Source organism: Electrophorus electricus, chromosome 1 (assembly GCF_013358815.1).
Source record: "Electrophorus electricus isolate fEleEle1 chromosome 1, fEleEle1.pri, whole genome shotgun sequence".
Lineage (NCBI taxonomy): Eukaryota > Metazoa > Chordata > Actinopteri > Gymnotiformes > Gymnotidae > Electrophorus > Electrophorus electricus.
Genome location: NC_049535.1, coordinates 4,741,608 through 4,760,380, shown reverse-complemented (window position 1 = coordinate 4,760,380; position 18,773 = coordinate 4,741,608). Strand labels below are relative to the sequence as shown.

The 18,773-nt window shown below is 43.6% G+C and overlaps 3 protein-coding genes across 6 annotated transcripts; 1 reads left to right on the top strand and 2 right to left on the bottom strand.

The window, feature by feature from the left end:
• Nucleotides 1-80: 80 nt before the first annotated feature.
• Nucleotides 81-6,704, top strand: ogal (O-GlcNAcase like). Its single transcript, XM_027029468.2, has 16 exons — nt 81-411; nt 618-669; nt 777-874; nt 1,040-1,170; nt 1,587-1,758; nt 2,009-2,107; nt 2,329-2,607; nt 3,456-3,554; nt 3,806-4,074; nt 4,359-4,533; nt 4,643-4,728; nt 4,864-4,956; nt 5,075-5,145; nt 5,398-5,518; nt 5,608-5,731; nt 6,064-6,704. The coding sequence occupies exons 1-16, from the start codon at nt 357-359 to the stop codon at nt 6,198-6,200; spliced, it is 2,061 nt and encodes a 686-aa protein (XP_026885269.2). The 5' UTR covers nt 81-356; the 3' UTR covers nt 6,201-6,704.
• Nucleotides 6,705-6,835: 131 nt separating this feature from the next.
• On the bottom strand, nt 6,836-11,526 carry cant1b (calcium activated nucleotidase 1b). 4 transcript variants are annotated; one of them, XM_027029465.2, is made up of 4 exons: nt 11,313-11,526; nt 8,787-9,443; nt 8,269-8,472; nt 6,836-7,770 (listed from the first exon to the last, which is right to left on the bottom strand). In XM_027029465.2, exons 2-4 carry the CDS (start codon nt 9,421-9,423, stop codon nt 7,400-7,402), a joined length of 1,212 nt encoding a protein of 403 aa, XP_026885266.2. In that variant the 5' UTR covers nt 9,424-9,443; nt 11,313-11,526; the 3' UTR covers nt 6,836-7,399. The 4 variants fall into 4 exon arrangements, with proteins under 4 accessions (XP_026885266.2, XP_026885267.2, XP_026885265.2 ...); XM_027029466.2 differs by having other exon boundaries at nt 11,308-11,409; XM_027029464.2 differs by lacking the exon at nt 11,313-11,526 and adding an exon at nt 10,804-11,284.
• A 319-nt stretch (nt 11,527-11,845) lies between these two features.
• On the bottom strand, nt 11,846-18,007 carry afmid (arylformamidase). Its single transcript, XM_027029467.2, has 11 exons — nt 17,907-18,007; nt 17,356-17,446; nt 14,579-14,683; nt 14,236-14,284; nt 13,982-14,067; nt 13,696-13,768; nt 13,487-13,584; nt 13,222-13,300; nt 12,909-13,044; nt 12,656-12,760; nt 11,846-12,546 (listed from the first exon to the last, which is right to left on the bottom strand). Exons 1-11 carry the CDS (start codon nt 17,934-17,936, stop codon nt 12,517-12,519), a joined length of 882 nt encoding a protein of 293 aa, XP_026885268.1. The 5' UTR covers nt 17,937-18,007; the 3' UTR covers nt 11,846-12,516.
• Nucleotides 18,008-18,773: the final 766 nt, after the last annotated feature.

The window sequence follows — 18,773 nt, the reverse complement described above, 5'->3', positions numbered from 1 at the left end:
AGAAGCACCACCCACACACGGCGGTCTGTATTGGTTTGCGCCCCAGCTTTGGCGCCTGCGCAGTAGCTGTAAACAGTGCAAAAGGAACTGGGCAGATTAAAGCTGCATGCCCAGGAGAGAACGTGAGAGATCTCTGATGAGTGTCTCGTCGTGCGGTCGTCGTTCTCATGACAACACATTTTTAATTTTCTTTGACGGTCCGGCCAAGTCCGTCTGTAGTGGAGAAAGACGAGTGGGCTGAAGTCAGGTGAACGGTACTCTCGTTGTGTTGCCAGCGGTCGGAGGAGTCAACTTCAGGTTGGACGCCTTGCCTAACCAGGTGCTTTTACTCTATTCTGCTTCAAAAGCGACATACGATGTCCAAGACGACTGCGAATAGCTCAAGGATGTTTCTAAGTGGCGTAGTAGAAGGTGGGTTGCATCTAAAATACTGCACTATGTACAGCCTCGTGCTTTTCTGCGCTCTGCTCGTGGTTTTATTAACTAAGGACAGTATTCACTGCTTTTCTACCTTATTTTACGTGGTTCTTAATGTGTTGATTGACAAAATTATTCCGAGCACAAGCGTTCTGATTTATCTATATGCAGATGGTAGTTCAATGACCTTTGTCATTCAGGCTTTTATGGACGACCGTGGACTATGGAGCAAAGGAAGACGCTGTTTACAAGGTAGTAAACTCTTGTCTTGCATTGACAGCTGTCATCACATAACAGGCCTGGCCATGTTTCATCGTATGTGCCCCGTCGGCGTGTGTGCGTGTTTATTATTAACCCAGGGTGCAGAAATGGGGCTTGAATACATACTTGTACGCCCCCAAGAATGACTACAAACACAGAATGTACTGGAGAGAGCTCTACACGTCAGAGGAGGCAGGTTAGATTCAACATCATATTTAAACCCAGCACATGAAAGGGATATTTTGTTTTTATAATGTTCTTGGACAGAATAAACACCTCTATAATAGGATCTGTAATAGGTATATTTAGTTAATGGAATATGAGAATCTGAATGTCACCGTATTCTTTTGCGCCTTTGAAGAGCAACTGATTGCCCTCATCTCTGCGGCAAAAGAGCGCAACGTTGAATTTGTGTATGCCATCTCTCCTGGGTTGGATATTACATTCTCAAACCCCAAGGAGGTGGCAGCTCTTAAAAGGAAGCTCAGCCAGGTAATGCTGCTCCACATCACACTCCTTGTCAGTCCATCTTTGACTGCATTTGTTGAAGCATTCTGATCACCCATAGGGTATTATGATAGAATCAGTCAGTATAATTTTAGTGAGCAAGCAATTAATTTTAAACTAGTTCACAGTAAGCATGCAGCATTGTTGCATATTAGCTGGTTCTGAGGCTAATTTGGCCAAAACCTAGTCTAATGGGTAGAATAAAACCTAATGATTACATCTGTGAGGTGTTACTATGATACATCCATGAGCTAAAGCGTTGTCTCGGGTATATAATTGATGGTGATGATACTTTTGAGTTATCTAAATCCATCTGTTATATGGCTGCTTATCACATATTTGTCTCTGGGCCAGATCTGATTCGGGCGAATGTACATTGCACTTCTTCCACGCCTGGGTAGGTGTGTGAGTTTGGTTGCAGGTCCTTTGCCCTGCTGTTTGATGACATTGAGACAGAGATGTGCGCTGCTGATAAGGAGCTCTTCAGTTCCTCTGCTCACGCGCAGGTGTCCATCACCAACCAGGTGTTCCAGCACCTGCAGGAGCTGCACACCTTCCTCTTCTGCCCAACAGGTAGCGCTGCTCAGCTGGCATTACAGCCTGCTGCACCTGAAACTGCTTTGTTGTTGGCAACAGATTCACAATATAGCTTGGACGCACCTCCACGCTTAATATCAAATTGCTTGTAATTAATTCAGTTTCAGATGAGCTACTAGCATCATAGCTATTTCATATTTACATAGAGTTCAAGCACCAGAGAAGGTCATTTCCATCAGTAGATGAACACTAAACAACTTTAAAAGTGTTGTGCATTCTTTTGTAGACTACTGCGCTGCATTCTGTACTCCTAGTGTGACTCAGTCTTCATATTTACACACTGTTGGAGAGAAACTACTTCCTGAGATTGATGTTCTCTGGACCGGTAATATCTCCTGAGAGACATAACTTAATGCACAAAGACACACTTTCTGGCACTTTAAAAATGTACAGATCTATTTGTACATTTTTACTATTAAACTCTAGAAATGTATGTTCTATGTATTAATTTGTGTATTTTGAGTAGGGACTGCAATAGATTTTCGAGAGATAATAATATTTAACTTGGTATAAACATCAACTTATCCTGTATTTCATCCTTCCAAGGTCCCAAAGTGGTGTCTAAGGAGATCTCGGTGGAGTCTATAGAGGAGGTGTCTGGTGTTCTGCGAAGGCCACCAGTGATTTGGGACAACATTCACGCAAATGACTATGATCCCCAAAGGCTGTTTTTGGGACCCTTCAAGAACCGGTCCACAGAGCTCATTCCCAAGCTCAGAGGAGTGCTCACCAACCCCAACTGTGAATTCGAGCTCAACTTCGTGGCTATTCATACACTAGCCACCTGGTGCAAGTCCAGCTCAGGCCAGAAAGATGTTGCAATGGGTAATCATGCATGCTTAGCGATTTTAGCTCCACTTGTTTTGGTATAAAATACTTGATAGTTCTTGAAACAGCTTAGAGCATTGGGGTCCAAAGTCTGGCCCCAAGCGCAGCTGTGTCCTGCAGGTAGATTTTAATTGGTCCATGGCATCTCTCTTAGAATGTACTACAGGTGACCCTCTCGCCCACTGATCAGTACGTTCCAATACTTCTTCACCCAATGGTGGCAACATTACCTTAAGCTTAAACTGGGATGTGCCACATGGTGCTAATAAAGTTAATTAAATTATATGAGACATTTTTTTCCACCGCAAATAAATTTACTGAATTGACATTTAGCCATGACTACAGCCAAAAGGTGCAGAGTTGAAAGTGATATGGCAATTTCAAGGGATATGGAAATCAGATTACTTTTTCACTGAGAGCCACAGAAAATCTGTATGCCTCATATGTGAAGAGACTGGTTCTGGTAATTAAGTTTTATATCAAAAGTCACATAATAAATCAAGGCATGGACATTACAGTAAATATTCAGGGGATAAGAGGGCAGAGCAAATGTTTAGCTTAACTACTCTACAGGATATTTCACTCAATTAATATCCTGCTGCATAAAAATCAAATTCAGAAGTTCAGTAAATATTAACTGATATTCCTATATGTAATGTAAATATTGTAAATATTAACTATATGCTGAATATTTTGACTAATTAATTGATCACATTGTTGGCAAAAAGCAAGCAGCCCTTAGTCTTTTTGATATGGTCAAATCTTCTGACAAAAGTTTAGACCCTCTTGTTTAGGATACGCTTTGTAACTGTCTCCTTGAAACTGAGAATGTGATTTGTCTACAGATGGGGAGGATCAGGGCTCGGACTACAGTCCCCAGGAGGCTTTGCAGCTCGCGCTCACAGATTGGTTGGTTGAGTTTGGAGTAGCTGATCAACCGGATGGTAAGATGTTCACTTACTGTACATTACAGATGACTTAGAAGTTCAATTAAATTTGTAGTCTTTGAACACATGATAAAATCCTGTGTTAGTCTGGAGCGAACCACATTAAGCATTTTGGTACCTTTTCCCCTACAAAAAAAACCCTTCTTAATTACAATTTGTGTAAAGATGTTGGAATTTGTGTTTAACCGATGGCAAAAATCCCAACCTTGCTAATACATGGCCACGCCACTCCATCCTCGTGTGGGCAGTGTCCCGCACTGGCTCAGGCCGCCCGAAGCGAGAGTCATCCGAAGAGGAGCCCATGCAGACGGACGAGCATGTGCCGGGGCCCAGGGAGAACCCCCTGTACACGGCCGAGCCGCTCACCCTGGACGACCTGACACTGCTCTCTGAGCTCTTCTACCTGCCCTACGAGCACGGTCCCACTGCTCTCGCCATGCTGCGCGAGGTCCACTGGCTCCGCGCCAACAGCGACGCGGCCACGTTCGGCCACGCTGCTGCTGCCGACAGCGGCAAGGTCAGCGGGAGGGCGGGGGCAAGAACAGAGGAGCGAGTCCAAGGATACCTGATTGCTATTCTCATAAACCACTGATCTATAAGAAAGAACTTCTATTATAGATCAGTGTCACAAGCATGTGCATATCATTGGCGTTCATTCCTAAAGGCTGTCGGATCTCACTTCGTTGGGTTATGTTTAAATAATAAAATAGCTAACAGTGTTTGTTTGACGTGTTTTCATAAAGGCTTTCTCCTGAAGTGTCTATGCTGTGATTGATGATTCATTCTGAACCGCCTCCACAGGCCAAAGAATGGCAAGAGAGAGCACAACACTTTGATGACATGTGCTCTGCGGTCATCCGGATGTTCAACAGGCTGTCGAACGCACCCAACCGCACCGTTCTATATGACCTGTACAACTATATCTGTGACATAAAGAGTGGCGTGTCCTTAGCCAAAGCATTTGTCAACAGCTTGGGTAGGTGCTAAAGCTCAATATATTATATGTATTAAGTGACATGTAGAGAACATCCATTAGGCCAAATTGAGCAATTAGTTATATTTGGCTCTCTGCTGTCTTGGGTCAGGAGGTCATAACCCTCCTCCCTCTCAGGTTATAACTGATGATCCAGAACCATGGGGCTTCAGAGGAGGACTTTCCGGAGAGTTCCAGGTATCGCTCGTTATTTGCTCACAGCTGTTATATTGTACATCGATTTCCTTAAAAACGCAAAAGTGAGGTGGAAATGTTGAGTCAACTCATTAAGCAAATGGTAACGAGACTTCCCGGTTTGGACCTGTCATCTAGAGAATGCTCCCATGCCATGGAAACCGAGATCTCTTTCGTACCCCTCTTGCCACTCGAGTGTACGCTATTCGACCCTGCACCCCCAAAGACAAGGTAACGGGTCCACCTGATCCAGCATACAACATAAGGTTGCTTTGTGACGTGTAGCACATGTCTGTTGTTAAAGACAATCCCATTTTTAATTGAATTTTATTGTGTGTCCATCCTGCAGTCTGACATATTGAGGTTGTCCAAGGAGATGCAGAGCGAGACTCTACAGCACGCTGCATTAATTGGTGACGGGTGAGGATGGAATGGTTCAAATCTACATGGCATTTTTGCTGAAGTTAGAGACAAAATACCTTTCCCACAGTTAAAGTAGCAGAAACTGAAGCTGTAAACTGATCTGTGCGCAGCAGCTGCGTGCCATAGGAATCCACTAAAGAGTAGCCGTCCTCACTGAAGGTGTCTGTGAGAAATCCAGAAAGATTTTCAGCACCGTTAACTGTACTGTGATCAGTCCCGTGAGTTAAAAGCCTCTGTCGGTGCCATCAGCCTGGTGGAGGGTCAGCTCGCTCCATCCAAACACTGCGACCTGGTGCTGGAGGATGATGAGGGCCTCTGTGGCTTCACGTTCGGCCTTGCTGATGCCAAGGTTGCCATGACCAAATCCCAGGTGAGTGGCAGAGAGTGTGCTACCAAAGACTTAATATTGTGTGATATTTTTGCAGCCTTGTTGTGCCTCACTGTGTGTCCTTGCTCTAGTATCCGGAGATGATGCTAAGAGATTTCCCCTCCCTCATAACTGTTCAAATCCACCCGAGAGTCCCGGACCCCTGCGTCGCCAAGCGCCTAATCGCCAGCGTACTGTCTTCGCTGCGGGACAGCGGTGAGTTTAACCGCACACAGCACTCGCAGCAGGTGGCCCACAGTGGCTTTTAGGAAATATCTGTAGCCTGGATTCCCAGAAGCCATCACAGGAATATGTAGTGTCACTGCTATAGAATAAGCAGTTCAAATGCAAGGGATTCATTTTTCTCCAGCAAGTCAGAAAACTGCAGTCAGATGTCAAGGCGAGGGTGCTATGAGTTGCCCCTTATTAAACACCAGTTACAGACACTCGACGTGCCGGGTAGGGCCCTGTCCGGACGCAGGCTCACGTCAGCCTGGACTTTTGTTGCTCTCTGACACACATTCATTTGCATTTCCTCTTTCCTTCAGGCTCCACTGGGGTTTTCTGTGAGTTCAGATCAAATGACAAGAGAATGCTGGACTTCCTCAAGACGCTGGAAGTACTTCACGTGCTCAAAGTAGACGGACTGCAAGCAGGCCTGGTCCTAATGGGGACAAAGCTGTAACTTTGGACTGTCTTCTACAGATGGCCATTACTTGACTTAAGCCTACTCCCTTGATCTGAGCCTACAATGATTTACCATAGAGTGCAAAAAAAAAATAGTAACAGAATTACAAATATTAACTGATTTTGGTCATAGCAAATAGATTTATGAAGTGTGAGGGGGTTCATTTGACTTTTCCCCCCCATTTGGCTCCTTACTTACGTGATTTATAACTAGGTTTGTCTTAGGGGGAAAGAAGCGGCATTCAATTGTATGATGCAACGCTGTAGTTCCATCGGTGATACATTCACTCGTAAGCTTGTGATACCCTAGCACAGCAACGTCTGCATATGTGATGTGCCAAGCACTGCGTGCTAAAAAAACCTTCAAGTCTAATGTTTACTGGCCCAGACCCAGACTGTTAGCTGTCTTTAATCCCCAACATCTCAAACAAGACACATACAGTGAACAAATGTGCAGCTCAGCAACTCTTTAAAACAGAAGAATAAAAAGAGAATAAAACAATCATTGAAGTGATACTGCCTTTTTATAAGCCTGCACTATCCAATTAAATTCATTTAAATAAAACCCAATTAAAATTAAAATAATTTAAACTTTCATCTTGCATAGATGCACTTTTAAATTCATTTTGTTAATAAAAGAAAAATAAATTACTTGTCTTTCACATTTTTCAGTTTGGTGAGTCTGTATTGTGCATTTTGATTAAAAAAACCTGAGTCTTTAGCAGCACTATTTTTCACCATGATGCTGTGCATTGGGAGCTGAAGACCTCTGTGCACACTTAAGAGTAACACACTTAATGCTGCACCTAACAATAGCACACTGTAAAACTATTAACAAGAGTAAAACTATTAAGAGCACAGAGCAAGTGTGCAGACAGTTCACAGAGCACTCTGTAACCTGACATGCAGAACCTGCTTCCCTTTTGTTTGACCTCATCCATCTCCCTCACCATGGAAACACAGGTGTCGGGTGCTCGCTCTGGTGTGTCGCTATGGCGACTCCTAGACAGCTTATTGCTCGCAGGAGAATACACTGTCAGCACCGCATGCTCATATAGAAATGTCACAAAGAGAAATTTTGTCTTTTCTGACATTTCTTTCTATGACAATAAATCGCCCCAATCACATGCCCAGAAACTCTGTTCTGAATGGTCTGCTTTCCCCTGCTGAGATGAGAGGAGAATAGGTTCAGAGCACCTAAATGAACTCCAGTCCTTCGTACTTCACGTCGCCAATCTTGGTCTCAGGCAGAAGAACGCGGCCATCCAGTGTGAAGGCTGTGACGTAGGTGGCAACGCGGCCCGCGTCCTCCTCGGACTTCAGCGCCAGCACCGTCTTGTCGTCGGTGCCTGGGACGAAGCGGAAGGCGGAAAAGCCGCGGGTGGGGAGCAGCAGGCCGGCCCGCGACGCCGTCACGCCGCTGAAGTCCGCCGGGCAGCTGAGCACCAGGTTGGTGGCACGGCGCTCGTCGGCCGTCTCGTCGTAGTGCTCGGCGCTGGCGCGGCGCGGGAGGAAGAACCAACGCCTCCAGTGCTCGCTCCACGCCACCGACTCATGGATGAGATAACCTGGCGAGAGCACAGAGGGCAAGGAAGGAAGAAACAAACAAAAACAAACAAACCTCAAAAGTGTTTTTAAACAAATCTCCCTCCATAGTTATTAATTGGATTGTGTTTCTGGAATTATGGCATCATTAACAAATAAATGATATATAAATAAACTGATAATATGTAAGTATTCTGGATTAAGAACATCTGTGAAATGTAAACTGGCGAAATATGAAAAGTGATTTTCAGGCAATTCCACTCACATATAGCGCAATCTTATTTTATTTCTGTTATTTTTATAGGCATCGTGCAATTTTTCCTAGATTTTCTAATTCTCTCCCTATTAATCAAATTGCACTAGTTATAGTGCTGTATGTAGTGGCGCAGACCTGGGCAACCACAAGCCTACACAGTTGCATCTTTACACCTGAATTAGTTTATGCAGGGCCTTATAACGAGCAGGGTATCCAGTTCAGTAGCTTCCTCCAAAGCACATTTCATATTTTGGAGCCATTTTACCTGGTGGCACAATGCCCGCTGCACTGCGGAGAGCACCGTACTGGGGTGCCCAGTTCTCATGCCGCACATCTCCACGAAACCCGATGACCTTCACCCACAGCGGGTCGTTACTGACGAACTCTCCCGTGGTGGTGGTCCACTCCTTGCCGAGACCGCCCACGTACAGGTGTTCTCCCCTCACTGCCAGCCATTCGGCCTTAAAGCCTGCCACACAGAGCCGAGCGTCACACCGTAAGCACGAGACAAGACCGACTTACTGCACACAGGCTTACTGCACTCAAACTTGTCCATATGTATGCAAATGAAAATCGGCTTTCAGCCATCGCTGGAATGTTGACCGACTGTTTGTCCTGCAAAGGAAGCAAATAAAAAACGATTTTTGCAACCTTGTTAAGTGACAGTCTTTGAAAGTTAAGGAAAGAAAACAGAAGCAGTCAGAAGTGTTAGAAGTGAGTGGAGTGAATGAAGATGGAAGAAAGAGGAGGTGTGGGGAGAAGGAGCGCCCGCTCGCCCCTCACCTTTGGAAACGGTGCCGTCGCCGTCAGCCAGGATGACCCACGGCACGACCCGGTTGCCCTCGATGCGGTACACCACGCCCGTGCGGTCGTCCACGCTGTAGAGGTGCCCGTTGAACGCCACCAGGTCGGAGAGCTCCATGCCACGCCCCTTCTCTGCCAGGTGGCTCTCCAGCATGGCCGTGTCAGGATCCCACTCCACGGCCGCCAAGTCCCCGCCGTGCGACACCAGCAAGTGGCCTCGTCGCAGGTAGCTGAACCACGTGTTGTCCTTTCGGCTGCGAGAGCCTGTGTCCAGGTCCGCGATCACGGCGATGCGGTAGCGGATTCCGTTGGCCGTGCGCTCCGGTGGGCTGAGGGGGTAGGTGGCGTTGTAACGTCGCCCGGTCCATTCCGCAAACGGCTGCACCTCAGCTACGTGCCGGCTCACGCGCCACAACGCTGCGCCGTCACTTCTACGCTGCTGCCCATCGCTCACGGCGCCCCCTGCTGTCTGGTGCATGTAGAGCAGCAGACCCAGGCCTAGGAGGGCTAATGCCGTGATCGCTCTCCATTTGAAACGGAAGCGTGGATCAGAGACAGGGCTGCTGATGGAGGCCAAGGAGGGCAGACCTCGCACGGAGAGCCGACTGGAGGTCATGGAGTCATCGGGGTATGGAGCTTTGGGGTAGGGTGGGGTGGGGTGTGTTTGGTTGGAGGGCAGAGAAAGCGAGAGAGTGAGCGAGTAAGATTCATATCTAAGTGCCAAGTCTATATTTGCCTAAGTGAAGGTTGTTGGTGTTCTGCCTTGACTATCCAGTTTCCCAGCATGGACATTCCTGGACCAGAGACTTAAGTGAACAGAATGTTGATTGTAGCAAAAATCATTCACCAAGTACTTGGTCAGTGGAACAAAGTGTCCTCGAATCACATATCTGCTGCAATTGCGAAACCCACCTGGGAAAAGAGGTGAGTGGCTCTGTACTTAGACAAACTCACACACAGTGTACACAATTAACCAGCATTTATACATTAAACAGAGCTGAGCATCCACGGGAGCTGAGGGATTTTAACAACGTATCAGCGATGCAGGCAGTCACAAGTGCCTATAAAATATATATATTCATCATGACCTCACTACTTTACCACATAATCGTTTTCCAGTAAAGCCAGCAGTTGAAACAGAAGCCTCTAGGGCATGACACTTCATACACGTTTTTATTCATAAGAAATTCAACTGTTCCTTGAAGCTCCACTCTAGGAAGTTCTTCAGTGTGCCATATCCCTGATTATTGACTGGAAGACAAACATGTCTTGTGTGTAAATACCCTGCAGGTCTATTGGCACACAACTGTTATATGGCTCTCAAAACACTCCACTATCTAGTCTATAAAGCTAAATACAAACCATCATGTTTCCCTCTCACAGAAAAACAATACCATCTGTGTAACTTAAATCACTCTCTCAAACATTAAACAAAAAAAACAAATGCATTTTCTAAAATGAGTTCCACATTTGTAATTTGCCAGGCACCAGGCCCTGAGGTGTATTGTTATTTACCCCTTTTTCTTTCCCTCACTGTTCTCTGCTCTTTTTTTCTTCTGTCCATTCAGGATGCGGTAGCTGCTCGCCTGTAGGAACAAACTAATCCTTCTCGCCTTCTGCCTCTCTATTAACTTACTCCCTCTCTGTCTTCACCTGGAAGCAAACGGCGAAACATTGCAACCATGACTAAGGTAGATTTTCAGTTCTGTGGTGAACTTTACCTATACAGGGATTTGCACTTTTACCTTCACAGATTACTGATTAGCTTAATAACTGAAAAGCTCTGACATGTTTCTTTATCCAGCCAGCACGTGAAGAGCTCTGTGTCAAAAGCCACAGGCACCGAGTGAACAAGCCCAGAGACACAATTGTTACTGCTTGCCTGTCCAAGGCTGTACACCCCCCCTGGCACCAGCCTGCAGTGCCCCCGAGGAATGACAACAGCACAGGTGGAGATTTCACCAGAACGTTAGTCCACCCAGCGGCCAATCATCACCTTAGTCACACACTCCAGTGCCTTGGTCGTCCTCTGCTGCTTATCCAGAGAGTTCGTATGCCTGCAAGGATGAGTTTCCCTCCTATAGCTCTGTTGATAACGGATTGCAGCAATAGCAAAAATGGGTGCCTCTCGCAGATCATAGCTCAGATCGACTGGATTAAGAATTAATGGGCTTTGGTCGGTGCACTTTTGACCACTTATTACGTTTACAGTGTCGTTGGGAAAACCAAACACGCTTAACAGGGCCGGAGCATGATTTAGGTCATGCACATTTACACATTTTATAATAAAATTAGGCTTGCTAACTAGATAGAACAACTGGCCACAAAGTTTCGTTGTACTTGTGCATTCTAGTCTATTCTATTCTCTTCTAAAATGAGCTGCAGGATTCAGTGACTGCGGTAAATAGCAAATGATTTCGTAGAGTAAGCAGCCAACTGTAGTAATATTTATCGCTGACAGCAGCTGGTGATTTTGTAGTAGATAAAATACAGTAAGTACCGTACACGGAGTCCCTTGGATGTAGACTTTCGGCGTACAGGCTGGGGCAATTCGGAGCTCTACCTGCGATCCATCGTTTACACGGCGTCGAGGCAGCCAGAACTCCTCTAGGCGGACGCTACCGTCGCCGTGTGCGACGTCTGCCGACACACCGGCCAGCACGAGACACCCTCCCACGTCGTGACGCACGCGTCGTAACGCGATTCCGCACGAGGGGGTTTAAGGCAACCCCAGAAGGGCGCAGAGGTGAAGCCGCACACAACCGTCTTTTTCAGTTCGTTTCAGTGAAGCCCACGTCTTCATTTGCTTGGTAAGGGTTCACAGTTGTTTTATAGTCGGACCCATCGCCTCTTAGCAAGCAAGTCTGAATAGACGTCTCACTGTAGTTCTAAAACTGGTTGGAATAGAGCTTTAGTTGTTTTAGTAGACAATGCATCCTTTGATTGGGAGAACGCACAAGGATGGTTACAAAAGGGCTTGTGTTGTGCCCTGGTGTGGTATAAACAGCGGAAAACAACGGAATACACGACGATGAACAAATGTTTGACATCAGCGTTTTTATTACCGCAGTCATACTTAAAAGTTATAAACGTTAGGCCTCTAGACTGCACATTAATATTTGAGAAACATCAAGACCAAACTTACTTTACTTGCTACCTTTGTGCCATTTTATTTGCTAAATCTGCAGTAGTATAATTAATTTGGGCAATTAGACAGACCTCAACAGTGTCTCTAATAATTTGAAGGAGTTTAAAAAATAAATGTCAACACGGGAAATTCCTGCAAACTGCAACTGTTATGCAGATTAAATGTGTTTGCTACATTTATCTGTGAACTCAGTGCTTGACTGCTGCACAAGATAATCACAAATCATGGGTGAAAAAAATGCAAGAATTGAAACATTTTAAAAGCAGAACGGTTTAAGTGCATGGATTGACAGTAAATATTAGTCACATCAATAACACTACAGATTGTGGGAGCCCTGCTCTGTTCTTTAACCCCTTAGCAACATAAACAGGTTTTAGTTTATTGAGTGACTGTAAATAAGTTGATTGACTGTTTACTGATTGACTGATCAGTTTGGCATAGATAAGGCGGTCACTGCTCATATAACACAAACCAGGCAAAAACAAAAATCTGTTTTTGGGGTAATTGACACTGTATTAAAATAAGACCATGCTCCAAGTTGAGAAGACCAGTGACATCTCCTCAGCTCTTTCCCATCATCTTCAGCAGGAGCTAAGAAAGAATGAGTTAATTAGTAAATGAGCAAACAAACAAAACCCAAGTATGATCCATGTAGGATTTACTGAAGAAATTCAACCGTATGATCATGTGAGGCTTTTACCTGTGTAAGGTGGTAGTTTTCATCCACAAGCTGCTCGATGATGTTGAAATGATCTGTGTCGGGCACATCTTCAAATGTGACCTTTAGTCCGGCAGCTTCCAGAGACTATTAGAAATGTAGACAGATGCGTTTTAAAAGCTGACGTACAGAAATCAGTGTTTCCTTAGTTTATTTTAAACAGCTCTTAAAAATGTAGTGAGGTAACAGTCACGTTCTGGGTGTGTAGCATCCACTAGCTCTGCCTTTCCCTGACCTTGAAGTAGTCTTCTGACTGCTTCCGAAACTCAGGGGAGTCATTCTGCGCCACAGCGACAACAATCTCACAGGCAGAGGAGGAAGCCCTGACCTGTGGCACAAGCTGACTTGGGCTGTTCCTAATAGCCACCTCCCTAAACAAAATAAAATGGGTGAGCCATCTGCACACATGCAGTTACATCAGTGGTAATGCACTGAATGACAGTTAACCACCAACTCTGGTCATCACACCAACTATGTATGTTTAGAATCATGCACACTGACAGTGAGCGTACTGCTATCGTGCAGAAGGTTAACAGCGATTCACATACTTTGTCATCTTCAACGGCTCATTGACATAGGTGGACAGGATAGGCAGCAGGTCATAAATGCCACTTACAAGAAATGCTCCTGGGACACAAACGTACTCACATTAAATAAAAATGTAGAGAGAAATAAGAATGACATAAGGTGTAAATAGAAAACAAAAATAGACGTATGCTTTCTATTCCTTATAGCATTCATTATTACTCAAACCTCAACAAAAACACAAACAAGCGCGCACACACACACACACACACACACACACACACACACCTTTTATTTGAGGGGATATGCCGTACTCTGACCAATCAGTAGCGAGAACCATAGCTGCCAGGTGTGCACCTGCAGAATGACCACACAGGTAGAGCCCACTGTTGAGGGACAAAGTGTGAGAGATTCGTTACAAGAATGCAAACGGAGAGGGAGCAATAGGAAAAGACTGCCCGAGAGACGTCCAAAGGCCCAGACACCCAGATGTAGACCTGATATGCGAATACTGCTGAATGACTGCCAGCACACTTCTGCGGACCTGCGATACCATCAGATCCATATTACCTGGGAGGAAGGGAGTGGAAAATATGTCTTGAGGTGTACGGTAATGAGGGGCAGGAAGAGTGTCAACAGATCAAAAACAATGTGAGCATCACATAATAGCGCATTCCTGCCTGGAGCCAAATCTTAATTTTTTTTCTAAGAGATTACCTCTTTTGCTCTTGCATATTCTCTCCAAATGACATTTTCTACATGACTCCCAGAAGCCCACTTTACCTTTGGGGGCTATGCTGTATCCAACGGCAACCACCACAACCCCCTTCTGAGCCAATGGGACAGCCATGAAACCAGACTCCTCCTTGCTGTGGGACATGAACGTTTGTTGTTATGCATGGGTAACGTACCCTTCAGAACCTCTGTGGCATTCAGTGGAATATAAAATACATTGCATCAAGTGCCCTTAGGAATTTATTCTGTAATATAAAATCATTGCCCAACACCCCTGCTGCATTGTAACACCAATCGCCTACCTCAGAAACTGCCAGTAGCCCCCATGGATGTAAACAACCAGAGGCACATCTGAAACACCACAAAGGCCACAGTGAGGCAGGCAGTGGCCTGAAATGGCTTCTGCAGTCTACCTTCCATTTCAATGACAAAACAAGCCCCATTGACCACAGACAGGTGCAAAAAAAAAGACAGTTACTGGACAACCGTGATATAATAGTCACATAGACTTAGCTGTTCAGGTGGCTCATATGTGTATGCAAAACTAGAACATGCGGTGGGTACAAAAAGTGGAAAACAATTCCCTCTCTGAGGTGCTCAACATCAGTGAAAGCAGTGACATCAGTATCAAGTAGGAATCAGTACCGGGGGAGGAGCTGTTCGGTACATAAACATCCAGTGTCTCCTCATCTGCTTCACCATACGGGACATCCACCAGGGTCTGAGCAAGAGCGCGAGCCTTCTCTGTACCTAAACATACAAAACCACACACCAACATGGCATGTTTCTAGTATAACGAATCATGATATATTCACACAATTACAGAAGATTGCTGTTTAAAATATGAAGTCAGAGGTATGATGCAACCACCTCCATGTAAAATCCATCCATAAATGATACCCTAGTTATTTGGGACAGTAAATTTACTAGGGATATGATTAACATGTATCTGGAATAAAGGCTTAATCCAGCAGTCAACATCCAGTCACTGGCAATTGATAGGTTGATCCTCCAGATTTTGCAAGCCCATAGTGATAAATCAACCACATTAGCGATATGATTGTTGTCGTTACCATTTTTAAAGGAGCAATAAGTGAATTTCCCAGTGATTCTTCTTTACATTACAAAACTGCCAATATACTGACACCCAGTGGACTGGATGTTTCGGAGATTCTGTACTAAATCTATTTTAAAGTATAAGCACCAACTAATATGAAAGTGTCACAAACAAATACAGCAAAAGCTGTGTTTCTAACTTGTCATTATCGATAGAAAACATTTTTTGCATATTTTATTTTTTAAGGAAAACAGCTTAAATTTTTTTGTTTTTTGCCTTGCCCGCTGTCTTCTGTTAAATGTCATACATATAATTTAGATGGTGGAAAACAACTCAAGAAGTTGAACTGTGGTTGTTGCAAAATCACACACACAAAAAGGTTTGCTGTCTATGGCTGCAATAATTCAATGTACAGTGGGGCAAATGGCCCAAAGATCCCAAAATATTTAAAATATATATTTGTAAGTAAATAAAAAATGGACAAAACGTGTCAACTTTAAAATGGTACATTGCATTATCTGTAATGCTCTTTAAACGCCTGAAGATTACTACAACTATGGGATGGGGAAAGCTGGGCTCATACGACTGCAGCTTTTCAAACACTATGAAACTAAACAGATGTGTTCTAGAGCCTGTGTACATCGAAGTAAATGGGTAAGTGCAATTACTTTCCCCATTTTAGTTGACATTAGCTAATATTAGCTAGCCTTACTAGCTAAGAGCTAACTGATTTGCTAAGCTTGAGTCCATACTAGGCTAAAACTACTCCACGTAGTAGCATTGCTGAGATGTTTTGGTTTTGTATCTTATGAATGCGAATTAGACGTAGATCACTTTTACAATAACGATAACCGAACATTTGTGTTTAGCTATTGTCATTAATAGCTCAGGGAGAAGTTTCTAATGCTCGTTATTGAGCTAGATAGCCGTTTCCCCATACGTTTCCCAACACTTTAGTGGTTAACACTTCGTCAGTTTATTTCAGTTTTTTTTCTCCAATATACAGAATTATCACTAGACATTCACTTTAGTCTGCCACACAGAAGAGATGGTAATGATAATGCATAAATTTTAAAAGTTAAACACATATAACCTAGACATATAATTAACCTTCCAAAAACATATTAGACCACTAAAGCAAACACATTATCTTAGCTAAGACATTGGTTATTAGCAAAAACTAGTTAGAAAGGGTTAGATGACAAACTAGTAAAATTAGAACTATAACCAGTATAACCAAGTCATTTTAATAGACAAGATTCGTTTTAATAATACTTTTAGGATCAGTTTTCAGTATAATGGCTAACGGGTACGTATCAATCGGAATTCCCAGTTCTGATGACTGAGTCGGGTTGTGCGTTACTCTCTGGTGCAGCTTCTTCTATCTCTGAATCAAATTTAAATGGTTGAATTTCACTGTCATGATATACAGTCACCACACTGTCACTGCAGATCCATCATCTTCATCAAATTCAAAAAGATCTTTGGAATCTGAAGAACCAGCACTGGAAAATTCATATTCCAAGTCGGCCATAATGGTGTTTATTCGCGTTGTTCACGGTTGTTCACCAGTAACGTCACTTGCTAACTGTAGAATTTCCGGAGCGACATCGGATTTTTCCGTCAGTTTACTTAAATTCGTCATTTTTAAGTGAAATTAACATTTTATTTTCATTTAATTCACATTTACATTATTTCAGTAGTTAATATAATGTAAAATCTTCAGGGAGGTCCATTAGGTGGTGCTTGGCATTTAAATGTGGTCGCTTCCATCTGGGAGAATTGCTCTTTGAGGGCTACAAAGTAATCTGATTTTTCCTTTCACGTGAAATGCTGATTACAGAATTTTAAAAAATCACTTTCATAAATATTGTTTGCTAATTTTTAGTGGTAAAATAACCCATTGCTCATTTAAAGACAGATTAAATAGTTATTTTTACCAGACCGGTGGAAAAGGAAAATCCAATAATTAGGCTCACAGACGGAGAAGAGGCGATGACGATCGTATCCGACTGCTATTACAAACATCCGAAAAGCCATAACTAACATGTCAATTGGAAGTGCAATTAGAGTTAGCAAGAAGAGTTAGTAAATTGGAGGCTTTAGGGACTTGTGTGGGTGGGTTTGTTTTTATGTAGACTGTCAGACATTTAAGGTTAAAGTTCTTTGATTTGTTCAGATTTCTAAAGGTGATATTTAAAAAAAAAAAGGTTGGTGAGCACTGTCATAATCAATGCACGAAATCCATAAGATCAATCACGCAGTAAGTGGTACTTTTACCCTAATGACAAGGCAGATCACTTTAAAGACGTGAACAGAACAAGATTAAGCGGTTAACTATTCGATTTGAAAACAATAAACTAACCTGATTTCAACGCGTCCACATGGGCTTTTATCACGGCATCGGCGGACATTCTGTGGGACCACTGGCTCGGTGAGTACTGTTTCTCGAGCTCCTATCAAACAGTACCGCAGTTCATCATCAGTCAGCCATTAAGCCAGAGCAACATAGTGGTCGGCGATGATGCACAGACTGCCCCCTGGCGGTGGTTTTACACATAACATTTTCAAGAGCAACTACTTCTACGCTTTAACCAGGGACACTGCACTATATGAACTTGAAGCCATGAATGTTGATGTACAACTCTTCCCCCAGATTTCGCTCAATTTCTTGTCTTCTCATTGGTTGTAGCTCGACATCGCACTCACTACCAGTCATAAACCTGGTAGGAGCACGTTGCGCACTACAGGATTTGTACTCGCCGACAGATCTCGATATTTAGCATGCTAACCTAAATCGTCACACAACAATCGATCCGATTTTCGGGCTCTGAACGAACGTCAGTTTACAACTTTTTTTGTGAGAACCTATACGTGAGCAGTCTTGGTCAACGGTTCAATGAAACAAATACTTACATCTTTTTTATTTTTTTCCCGGTGAGACATTGTCGCCGTGAAAGCGCTACCGAAAAGTCTTAAGACCTTTGGAATGGAAGAGGAGTTCAGCAAACAAGTTTCAGCCAATAAAACGCTTTTTCTCTTATGGGAGAATGAAACCTCCAGATTTCCTTAAACCCACTTTAAAATGTGAAAGGATGCATAACAATCTAGTTTTGTGAGACAACTTTCACTTCATTCTGTTTTTCTGTGATTGTTTCACAATAAAATGTTTTAAATAGCCCTTTTGCCCTTCCCCGGGCAGTCTTTTTCCTTCAAGATTGGGTCCTCTATCAGAGGTTGGGAGCTTTCAAACAAAGTGCTTCTGATTTTATAGTAGTAGGAACCAGTTTATATTTGAAAAAGTATAAGTTTAAATCATAACATTCATTCCATGGGTTTCTACAGTTTAAGTGTAGCTGAGTTATTTTTCTCCGAGTTTCCTAATTTCATTATTGCGATAGCAACAAATGGCAATGCAAAGAGATGTTATTAAAGCAGTGTCCATTAGTATTTAAATGCCTTGCTACTGAAAATGACAAATCCTAAATTTTAATGGTCCCAATGTATTCAACAAACTGATCAGCAAGCCTTCCCTTGGTTTCTCAAAAGTAAAGCTGATTACATCTCGTGCAAGTACAGAGATCTCTTGAAAATACACTAGATTTGATTATCCTTTAATTTTTAAGCAAATGGCCCCACCAAATGCACTGTATGTATTTAGATGCTACGCTAGGGGAAGCAGTTAAGGTACTCCACTACTAATCTCAAGGTTGCCGGTTCAAGCCCCATTACTGCCAAGTTGCCACGGTTGGACCTTTGAGCAAGGCCCTTAACCCTCAATTG